Genomic DNA, 12517 nt, shown 5'->3' on the forward strand with positions numbered 1-12517 from the left:
AGCTATGGCTGCAGAATACAATAGACACTTCTGTGCTGGGGTTTTATACCTCTTCAGATTAATTCTTACCCGATGAAGTTGTGGCTAAGATGAAATACTTAGTATCAGGCACCACAATAAAAAAAGTTACAATGTGAACACGTTAACTGCAGTTATAAGGCAAAATATTTGCAGGGTTGCTATGCAAGGAGATGTCATAGTTTAGCTATGTCAAAGTGAGGCGAGTTGATGACTTGCATATTTTTATAGCCGTGCAAATAATTGGCTAAATACAGGTAGTCTGACTCAGTTCCATCACATTTATATTGGTTGTTTTGTCTGTCTTTGCTTTTTATTACAAATACAATTGTGTTTTGTGGTGGTGCTGTTAGTTACAAGTATAAGGAAACAGATGGATAGTGCTGGTCATTCAATTACAAACACTATCACTCAAAAGGTCTTCAGACTTTCACTTTTGGGTCGATGTGGGCATTGTTCCACCGATGACAATTTTCACCACATTTATATGGGAAATAACCCTCTGCGCTTCCATATCTACCATCCCATAATAGATTATCGCTTCTGCTACAACTGAACACTTGGGGTAAGACTAAGACTACCGAACGACCATACTCTTGATACTACAGTTGAACAATTTCAGAGAATTCATGCTAGTCCAAAGTTATGGTGGCCCTTTTTAAGTGCTTTGTTCCCCAATGCCTTTTAGTCAGGGCTCTCATCTTCTTCACAAAGCTTCACATTTCATCTGTCTCTTAAGGAGTGCTTGGCTGCCGCTTTTGAGGCCGTGCCTACAGAGTGCCGTTAATTGGAGGAGTGTAGCACCGTCGGCATTCACAAGCTGTTAATGGTTCCCATTCTACACTGGTATCCACTGCCAAGACCAGGAAAGTGTAACAGGATTCACATTGTGTGCTTCTACTATGAAGCAAAAATATCCACTATTCTCATAGAAAAGCAATGGCAAGATGTTTTGCCTTGGTTGATCCCCTGAGACAATTCTTTCATGCTTTTGATGTTCTTTTTTTGGTATTTATGGTAAATATTGTCTTATTAATCGAACCGCATGACCAGTGCATTTGGATGAATATTCCTGTCACATTTGACTTTGCCCACTTGCCTAAGAACTGCCATTCACTGTAAATCTCCATGTTTTTTTTATTGAATGTGAAGTTGTTCATACAAGGCACAACAGACATCAACAGATCACTAAACCACTTGGCGTAAACACATTTGCATAAACTACATTTTCTGACCTCTGCCTCGGCCACGTTGCTAAACTCTAGCCTTCCTCTGTAATCTTATCATGCAGTGGCAGCGCCAAAGGGAGCCAAATTTCGAGGGAGTGCTGACTGTAATTTCAGATTGTATTACGTTGTCAGTGAATCAGAACAGACATTCCCGTATTACTTCCATTATTCAATGTGACATTATCAATCCTGTGGTGAGTCCTTTTCCCTGATTCATTCTGTATCTCTTTAGTCTGTCTGAGCTGAAAACAGTTTTTTACCCCCCATCAAATCAAATCCCTGTTTCTCCTCTAGTATGACTCCGCTCAAGATTTCTTGATTGTTTGTCATGTAGGCATTAGACATTTCACATAGGATTTTTGTCAAAGCTTTTGATAGGCCTACACTGTGATAATATAGGGAGTTGGATTCCACTAGTAATCAATGTACTAAATAAACATTTTAGTGCTTATTTTTAGTGTCCATATTAGCAGTGCTTGCTTGCTGGTGTCACAGTGATGCATTCAACTTGCCAATCACACAGGATTGGGTCTGTATTGCCACATAAAGATACCAGCAAGCTGACATGTCAGACAGAATGAGCAGAGATGGTGCACTACTTTTCAACAGAGCAATGGACCTTAGTCAAAAGTAGTGCACTATATAGAGAATTGGGTGTAATTTGGGACTCAGCCAGAGTATCACAGACCAGAAAGGTATCTGGAGGATTAGTCTCATGTGGGGATACCAATACCCCAGGTATCAATCTACTGCACCGTTCTGTGTCTTTAGGTAGAGATATAAGTCAGAGAAAAAAAATGCTGCCCCCAATTGGAACTGATGAGTCTTAACTTGAACCTTGTTGCTACTGTAGTTATTTCGGGATGAAAATATAGCTGAGAGAAGTGGAATCTATGGAGATGCCAAAACGAATGGAGCTTTGATGTTCGGTTTTGTAATGCACTGTAGCACAATCACTCATTATGTAGAGCTTATGTTACTTTGTATGGGGGTTTTGCTTGTAATAACTGTAACCCAGTTTAAACCTCTGATTCAGTGCAGTTATTTTTGTATGGGGCTCTCTAAAAGTAGACATTAAATTATGCTTAATTCAGTTTAGACCATGAGCCTGAAGTCTATTAAACTTTTTCCTCATCTTCCTTTATGCCGGTTTTCTTATGTGTGTCGAAGCCCGAGGTAACTCCATCTCTGCAGAGCGCAGATGCGTTGTCTGAGGCCGTGGCTGGCCTCGGTACCGTGGAGGAGGTCATGAAGTACCTGGAGCCTGAGAGATGGCAGCTTGACATGGAAGACCTATACAAGCCCACGTGGCACATCCTGGGAAAGTCATTCCTCCACAACAAGAAATCCAGAGGTACAGCGACTGCCACTTCTCAAACGGCTAACAACTGGGGTTCTAGTGATAGCAATTGCAGTGGAAGAAAGAGCTGTCATGTTGAGATGGAGGGAAAAACAGATGTACAGCTGCAGTTGAGCATAAAACTGTCTGTGAAAGGTTAACTTGAAATTATATCTTGGCAATTTAACCTCAGTTTAGCCCCTTTTTTGTAATTTAATAAAAGGTATCTAATCATTTTAGGTTGACGTGGTGAGCTTAATCTATTTCTTGAACAGGAGTGGATCTCAACCTGTTGAGAGAAGAGGTGATACTGTACAGCTGCACGCCGCGCAACTTCTCCATCTCCCTGCGCGAGGAGCTGAAGAGGACGGACGCCATCTTCTGGCCTAGCTGCCTCCTGGTGAAGCGCTGTGGGGGCAACTGTGCCTGCTGCTCGCATCGCTGCTCCGACTGCCAGTGTGAGCCTACCCGGGTCGTCAAGAAGTACCATGAGGTAAAAGTGTGGCAACTTTCCCAATTTTCTGAGATTTTAATATCCCTGGAATCAGAAGGGAATAAACTGGAAATCCAGGAATCTTCCAACCAGGATTTCTGGAAAACCTGGGAATTATGTGAAAGTTATTAGAAGTTAACTTTGCAACTCTAGACAAGGGTCATAATTCGCTACTTATACTTGAAGTTAATTATTTTTCAGAAAGATCAGCATAATAAATGCAAGCTAATGTATCGTAACAAAATTACATCCTGTTATTTATGTGGATATTCAAAAATCCACAAAGAAAATATAGGTGTTTCCACCAAACAGACTTGTTGCGGATAAAAATCAGTGGGTGACGATGTAGTGTACACAGTACTTTTTCACTTAAGTTAACATGCACTGAATACAAATATAGAGTTCAATGTGTTTCCATCGCATTTTCAACTCTACAGATAGTTTTGTCACAAAAACAGTTGCGTTAAATTGCAAACGTGCCTACTCTGGTCTTGGCACATGCGCTCAAGCCAACAGCTTGCAAGATACTATGCAGGTCGACTAGTCTACATTGAGATTATTATGGATAAGAGAGAGATTTTTTTTATATTTGTCAGATTGCCGTCAAGCATCAATCATGTCACCAGAATAATACTCTCAATATTTATTGGAAAAGAGCATCAAGATCATGTGCACTTTCAGCACCCTGTAAAGTTCATCATAAAGTATTTCATCTGTAGCCTAATAAACTGCATGGTTTCCTGAGTCATAGTGGGAGGACCACACACCATATCACGTGACTCCAAGTTTACTTCGATATGATGGTCATACAGTGCCTTGCGAAAGTATTCGGCCCCCTTGAACTTTTCGACCTTTTGCCACATTTCAGGCTTCAAACATAAAGATATAAAACTGTATTTTTTTGTGAAGAATCAACAACAAGTGGGACACAATCATGAAGTGGAACGAAATTTATTGGATATTTCAAACTTTTTTAACAAATAAAAAACTGAAAAATTGGGCGTGCAAAATTATTTTGGATACAAAAGGTCGAAAAGTTCAAGGGGGCCGAATACTTTCGCAAGGCACTGTATATCACTTTTTGCTCATAAAGGCATTTCCTCCACCATTTCTCGCATAATACATTTTACAGACACAAAAAGATTCCACCATGTCAAAAGAACAAATTATCTGTCGGCATTTATAAAATTGTACCGAAACTACCTGTTTCCATCACAGCTGCTGTGATTTTTTTTTTTATATGGTAAGACTTTACTCGCATAAAAACTGTGGATGAAAACGTGGTTAGTGGTGTAAAACAAATTTATCATAAAGATATTTCTGCTATGTATTTTAGCTAATTTAACCATTTGATGTGTAAATGTGTTTGAAGTTGTTTTGGTGCAGGGCCTGTTCCAAACTTTCAATCCAAGCTCTGGCTTGCCGCTCTCTGTAGGTTCTCCTGCTGAAGCACCGAAGCGGGGGCCGAGGCCTGCAGAAGTCCATGACCGATGTGCCCTTGGAACACCATGAGGAGTGTGACTGTGTTTGCAAAGACGACTGGGACTGATCTCAAGCCTGTGTACCGGTGCCACCAGCATCCCAGGAGACACTTGAAACTGCACGCGTCTTCCAGCATCTCCCAGGCAAACCCTAACCATCTCCATTGAGAGTGAGGAGCGAATGAGATTGCTTTGCTTGACCTTTCTCATCTTGCTAATTGGACGAGAATAAAAACTGACTGGAACTACTTCATTTGTGGATGGATCTTGCCGCCGTGGAGGACCTGTAGCTGACTGAGTGCATTGAAGAGACAGGAAATGGATAGACTGCACTGGAATGCTGGACCTATCTTATTCATTCTTCACTCTCTGAAGGCTCTCTCTCCCTTTGCTTCTCAGAGATCGGAACTGGTGCTAAGGGACATCTTTGGCAGCGTCGGTTTAGTGTCATTTTTTTGTGCCAAAACCTTTAAGGGGTCTTGTTGAAATTCAACACACGTGGCTAGAGAGTATCTTGGAAAATGGGCTCCTTCTTCAAGTACTTTTCTGTACATAAGTGAGCTTCCTTCAGGCCAATCCCTATGGTACTTTATTATTCCTATAAAAGAGGAAAATAATGGTCCTTTTTATCAGTGATTCCCCACTCCCCCCTGTTTTCCCATCTATTAGATCTTTGGAGTGACATAATGGTAATGTTGACTGTCTTACTGATGCAAACTATATTTGTAAATATTTCATTTTCATGGTTTTTCTGTACTGTTGTATTTTTCTACCAAAGATACTTGTATTCGTTGAGGAGATAAAGTTGCACACTTAAACCAAGTGGGTGCTGTTTTGTTGCGTTTCAACGTACATACCGTCGTAGCAAAGGTGTAAAATCTGCTTGCTTTATAACTTCATATAACCCCAACTAGTGCGTGGAACAGTATGGATACTCAATATTTTTTTGTTCAATGAAGGGAAGTTGTCCAGAATGCTTTTTTGTATGCTGAAATGGTGGTTTCTCTGTCATTTGTACAGTTCTTGAGTGTTCATCTTCAATATTTTCATTTCTATGTCCACGCCATGCCAAATATGGGTGTGTTCTCTTCTCTGCGTACCAAAGTTATTTAACATGACCTTTTATGATCTATTTTGTTGTATGTATCTGTCAGTAGAAATAAATCAGTCAATGTGTTTCTGGAGATAGGTACTTGTATTTTGACATAGTCCCCTGCAATATAAGGACTTTCATTTGGTGTCAAGATAAAGCATTGTGTCTTTCTCATTGTTATTGTAATGGTATAAATTCGTATTATTAGGGAATATTGACTGAGGAAATTACATTTTAGTGGCATATCAAAGTCATCTAACAGAATAGGATTATGGTCATAGATCCTTCTACGTACATGCCTACGCTCTTAGAAAAAAAGGTTCCAAAAGGATTTTTCAGCTGTCCCTATAGGAGAACGCTTTTTGGTTCCAAGTAAAACCCTTTTGAGTTCCATGTAGAACCCTATGTGGAAATGGTTCTACATGGAACCCAAAATGGTTCTACTTGGAACCAAAAGGTTTTTTTCAAAGGGTTTCCTATTAGGACAGCCAAAGAACCCTTTTAGGTTCTAGATGGCACCTTTTTAAGTAGGCCTGTTGTGACACCTTATATACTTCATGGACAAAGTGTCATAGAAAAGTAATTTCACTGTTTTACATCCTGACTGTGCATTTCATCAAGAGTGGGTTCTGTCAATGTGAAAAACCCACCACTGTCAGATATCAGTGTAAATAGCTGTTTTATGCACCAGTAATCTAGGAACTCTACTCATGTCTCTCAATTAATGAGGTTGGAAAAATAATCAAACAATTACATTCACAGTTGTTGTTTAATCAAGGAATGGCTAAGGTAATGGCTGATTTGGATTTCCATTGTGCTACTCTATAACAAAACAATTAGATATAACTTCTCCCTGCATTCATTAAATAAATAGAAAAGGCAAGACCATTAAAAATAATTACTGTATAAACGAGAGGAATGGAAAAACTATAAGAACCGTAACCAACTGATTGATGACAGAGACACATTTAGCTGAGCAGCCCTCAACTAAATCAGAACATCACAGGCAAGAGGGATTGTTTTTGTTTTAATAAACAATTGACTACTTTCATCATTTCTAACGTCGATAGCGCCTACACTTTCTAGCACCGTTTTGAATTTATAACGCAGTAGGGGTAATAAGGGAGGGAGTGGTTTGTGACACGAGTAGCCGCTCACCGATTCTGTCAGCTCATACCTCCAACACTGCCAAAGCATCTGCTATGCGGCTGTCAGCCAATGCTGGTTAACACTGGTTAGCACTCGATCTGATTGAATCCAGGCCTTACTGTTGAAATATAACTAGTAGTGCAGTTCATCACTAGCGTAGCACGCAGCCCCACAAGCTTTTTCTCTCAGCCTCATGGCAAAATGTGTAGAATAGCATTAGATTAGCTATAAAACTGCAAATGCTTCTCTGCCTCATGGCAACAAAATATAATTGAAATGTAATTATATTTATAATCTTTTTTTAGGAGGTCAGGTTCACCGATAGCATATGAACATCAGAAGCCAGGATTAATTACATTTTTTATTACAGGAAATTAGCTTCAAACTGCAAAATGTTCTCTCAGGCTCATGGCAAAATGTTTAGAATTACAGGAAAATTGGCTCTAAACAGCAATGTTTTCTTTCAACCTCATGGCAAAATGTATGAAATAGCATGAGATTAGCTTCAAAATGGCACATTTTTCGCTGTACCCTATGGCAATTTTTTATTTTTTTTAATCAAATCGTATAAACTGCGATACACCACTGCAGTTCATTTCATCTATTTTATAGACATCAGGTTCACTGAAAAATTGTGTTTATATGTTTTCGAATTATTCATCAAATATCTGCGCAGATAGGACAATCTGGAATGGGTTATGCTTACAGGCAGAGCGAGAGGATCTCCCTGATGTTCGGACATGCTGAAGATAATTGTTTGTGTGTGCGTGCGTGCATACTGTAGAGGTATGTATTGTATGAATGCGTGCATGTGTGTGTTGGTATTTACTGTGTGAATGCACGCTGTCCCACATGCACGATGAATAAATCCATGACTCCTCTGTGAAGATTGGCGACTGTAACATGTAGTCTGGGATGGGCCATCTCTGCAACGTCAGCAACCAACCTGCTCTACCCATCGTACAGTGCCAAAGGCTTGGAGGCCAGGTTGTCGGCATGGCATATTACATTAATGTCTTTCCAAAAAACCTAAGGAATGGTTTTATTTGTATACTTCATTGTATACTTCAAATCCATCGATGACCGAAACCATTCCAAACATTACACAAACCCTAAATGCCTTTGAACAGTCTCTCTGGTTTCTATGGGTCACCACACCCTGGAGGGCCTGTATCACCACATATCAAAATACTGTGCAACGTTGTTCCATCCAACCCTTTTGGGCCATGAGCTCAACCAGGGGGAGGTTCGCATTAGTCCGTCTCAGATAGCTGTCCCAGCCAATTATTCTGATCTAATGTACGTCCGCTGTGACGCCAGATGCTACTGCATAAACCCGCCGAGTCCCACTGTGGTTTATAATATTAAACAGACTCCCTCCCTCGGCCCCGGACAGACTTTCTTTCTTTTTTTGCAGGAGGAGGAAACCTCCCTTTGCTGGCAAAACACACGAAACAGCACGGTCAGTTGTGTGTGGTATTCAAATGCCCCTTTTCTCATAGTCTTCTTTTGTAACAAAACATGTTCCACAACCACGACTTGGCCTCAACTTTTAGGACAAAATTTACCAATGAAAAAATCTAGTTTAAAGAAATCGTAAACTTGAATGAACCCAAGTGTGCAGACCCCACTCTCTACCCAAGCACATGAACCATCCTCACACGTGTTCCATGGTACTGCTAGCATTCAGAGTTCTTAGTTTAACACACCTTGAATACTATACATTGCAGTTTGAAAAGACTCGTACAAAATAAGCCCCATCTGTTGGAGTCTTTTGTTCCCATGGGCTCCCCAAGACACAGATCCCGGAACAGTTTCAAACGGCACTCACATCACAGCAGCTTTCCACCATGGTCCATATTCATGAAGAATGTCAGAGTAGGAGTGCTGATCCCACTGGTCCATATAATCTTATTAAATAAGATATATAAGGCAAAGCAGATCCTAGATCAGCACTCTTCTGAGCCACTTTAATACAGCCTATATGTACTGTCTAGCAGCAAAACTGTTCTGAGTATCTATCTCCAGACTACATGTCCAATGTCTAATTAGGTCTGTGAATGGATGGAGAAGCCAAATTGGCAATTGATAATTATAGGCCTGCCTAGAGCTGCGGTTTCTAGCAAGTGGCTGCCTTACTGGGAAATGCAATGTCCCTCTGACATCAAATTGGTATTAATCTCTGGCTTTCTCTCAAATAGATTTTCTCAACTCCTGCTTCCTCTCTCCTCCATCCTTTCTCGCGTCCTTTTGAAAAGGTCAAAGGTTATCGAGAAGAGGCAGCGAGGAGAGTGAACGTGGATGAAAATGCACTTGTATTAAAATAAAAAGCTCCTTCTCCACTCGCACGTCATCAGGCATATTATGTTTACTGGAGTGCATCCCAAAAAAAGTGATTTTAAAAGATAAATAGCATATCGTTTAAATGTGTGTGCATGCTTTTCACCTCTGACAATACAACAGCTGATTCAATGGGGGTGTGGCAGATATCAGAACTCTTCTGTGGTAGGATACACTTGTGCTTCCTTGCCAAAAGGAGGCTATCGAGGAATTGACACACTCCTCGACCATTTATCGGTTTCTGGGTCACGGAGGAGAGAGGAAGGAGGACAGACTTTTGCCCAAACGAGAAAAGGCCATGGACCAGGAAACGTTTTGTCAGCACAGAGGTAAGTATAGGTTAAAATGTTTGACAGATGTCACCCTTACTACTCCTCTCCTCAGATGTTAAACCAATTGGTCTCCCCCTTCACACTCACAGAAATGACAGGTCTTTGCATCTCCTCCAGAGTTAGCAAGAGCAAGTACAAAATCAAACACACAAAATACCAAAACACAACACTTTATTGACTTTCTCTTTGTTTTGTTATCTCTCTGTTTATTTTTCTGTCCAGGCTTTATAGATTTTCGATTTTAATCAAATCAAAGTTTATTTGTCACGGCGCTGAATACAACAGGTGTAGACCTTACAGTGACATGCATACATACAGACTCTAACCAATAGTGCAAAAAAGGTATTAGGTGAATAATAGGTAAGTAAAGAAATAAAAACAACAGTAAAAAGACAGTAGCGAGGCTATAAAAGTAGCGAGGCTACATACAGACACCGGTTAGTCAGGCTGATTGAGGTAGTACGTAGATATGGTTAAAGTGACTATGCATATATGATGAACAGAGAGTAGCAGTAGCGTAATTTACCAGCGTCACCTGGTAAATCACCTGATTTGTTCATGCTTTTTTGATCCTGTTGTTCTCAAGAAACTAAACAAAAGCCAGTTCGCCAACCAAGAACATTGGACAGTGCAAGAATGAAGCTGGACTTGATATAGTGACACAAGCACAATACATTGGTAGTGTATGGCTACCTAGCCCCTGACCTAATGCATTGTGACATGGCTCAATCAAATGGCCACCCGGACTATTTACATTGACCCCCCCCCTTACAATTTGTTTTTACACTGCTGTTAGTCACTGTTTATTACCTATGCATAGTCACTTTACAACCTACATGTACAAACTACCTCGAGTAACCGGCACCGGTACCCCCTGTATATAGCCTCGTTATTGTTATGTTATTTTGTGTTACTGTTAATTTTTTTAGTAAATCTTTTCTTAACTCTATTTCTTGAACTGAATTGTTCGTTAAGGGCTTGTAAGTAAGCATTTCACGGTCAGGTATTTGGCGCATGTGACAAATAAAATTTGATTTGATATGATTATAGGTACATTTGTGAGATTTATGGAATGGATTGCAATGCTAGCTTTATATAAACATATAGATGCGCCATCATAGAGCAGCAGTTGGCGTGTCCTATTGAATATTGGTCACCCCCGCTAGTCCACAACATCACCTGAGGGTATAGTTAGGGTCCAACACACTATCCTTTTGACTGTAACCTGAAAACAAGGGTTTGTTGCATTGCATTACTACTATGTGGTATACAAATGGCTAGCAATTAATTGGCACAATACTACCAATAGTTTGGCACAGCCAGAGAACAAAGATCTTTAAGGTAGACTCAGCAAAATTAAGTTGCCACGAGCAGCATTGCATTGTTGAGATGAGCGAGATGCAAGACTTCACACTCTCACAGTCAAACACAGTATCTGCGCATGTGCACGGGTTCGCGTCACTCTGTTCACAGCATGGTAGTCAGAGCACCAAAACAGAAGAGAAGTTGAGCCTCACGCTTCAACACTCTTAGTTGTTGTGGAAATTGAACCACTATGAGTCTACCTTTAAAGAAAACATAAACATGTGAGCAGTATCATGGATGTTATGACTATGGTCTCCTACTTTTGGATTCAGGGAGCCTGCAGCTCACTGGTGTAGCACACACCCCCGTCCGGGGGTCCCAGAGGTTGGAATTAGATGTAACCCAGAGCTATTCAAAACCAAAAATAAAATAAAAGACCTCACAGCACCATGACAAAATGGAGTAATGTGTAGAATAGCAGGAAATCTGCTCTAAAACAGCAACGTTTTCTCTGAGCCTCATGGCAAAATGTGTAAAATAGCATGAGATAAGCTATAAAACTGTGCTAGGCAACTGCTTCAGGCAGTTGTTTGCCACACCACACGTATGAAGTGGTGCATGTCGTCTGCGTGGGGTTGCTCACATGTGACAGATGCCTGCTCCATATGGCCCTGGGCTCTGGAGGTCAGACGGGCCGCGAAGGGCCCCGGGGGCCCGGCACTAATCATTCACTGGGATCTCCCTATGGCGACCAGGGGACACCGCTACCAAGAGTCTAAGACCCCTACTGACACTGATAGATGCACACCCAGACTCTCTCTGACACTTGAAGAATTAGCCCAGCAGACACTACTTTCCGTGTATTTCCTCACTCAAAAGGAAAATATATATAGACTACTGACTCTGTTATTTTCAAGGGTATATGTTTATTTGTGATTTCATATGATTTATCGCTAGGATGAGGAAAGTCTCCAGTTTGTTGCGTAGTTCTATGAGTACAGTGAATTCAGGGAAATAATGTTCATGAGATGAGATGTGGGTAGCGTGCTTAGATTCATAATGATTTTATACAACAATCTTAAATCAAACAGACTAGGACACAAGGTCAAAGTTAGGGAAGAGAACCATCTGCGTCACACATCCTGGAAGAGGTAAGTTACTGGCAAATCTTTTTTTTGTATTTGGAGTTTATTGTTTTCTGTTTGTCTTCGTGGGAGTGATAAGGATTTCGTTTCTTTGTGGGTAGTTGAGTACGTTTCTCTACCTCTTTCTGACAAATTAGCCGTGGTCTGATAACTGTGAAAGAAGGAATCTAAATCCATTCACTCCCAAACACGTCATGCTCCGCTGACCACAATTGAATTTTGACACAACATTCGACAAAGCGTTGACCTACTGTAGGTAGTTCAATAGATATAGAGAAGCAAGATTTCTCAAACTCTCATTTCACAAGAAAGTTGCGTATTGCTGCCTTGCTAAGAATTCTGTAATGCATTAACCGACCTTTAAGACGCATAGGGCCCATACGTTATGAGTAGCCATCTCTTCTATAGATGTCATGCCATATAATACAGTCGTCTTGGCAATGAAAAGCCCAAATAGATTGGACCATCACACTAGACATAAATGTAATCTTAAAGAATTGATTCAAACACACCTGAATGGGGAATCATAGAATTGGTGTCTGCTAACTCTGATGGACAGCGTTTTACAAGATCTCAGTGTAACGTTACTGTAC

At 40.6% G+C, this 12517-nt stretch overlaps 1 protein-coding gene across 1 annotated transcript in view; it reads left to right on the forward strand.

Annotated features, from left to right (window-relative positions):
- LOC115205109 (platelet-derived growth factor C) overlaps positions 1–5811 on the forward strand; it is a 102382-nt gene extending 96571 nt beyond the window's left edge. The window contains exons 4-6 of the mRNA XM_029770766.1: positions 2418–2601; positions 2862–3079; positions 4515–5811. Of these exons, the coding sequence (XP_029626626.1) occupies positions 2418–2601; positions 2862–3079; positions 4515–4628 (516 nt within the window). The 3' untranslated portion in view covers positions 4629–5811. The remainder of the gene's footprint in view (positions 1–2417; positions 2602–2861; positions 3080–4514) is intronic.
- Positions 5812–12517: the final 6706 nt, after the last annotated feature.

This window comes from Salmo trutta, chromosome 13 (genome assembly GCF_901001165.1).
Source record: "Salmo trutta chromosome 13, fSalTru1.1, whole genome shotgun sequence".
Classification (NCBI taxonomy): Eukaryota; Metazoa; Chordata; class Actinopteri; order Salmoniformes; family Salmonidae; genus Salmo; species Salmo trutta.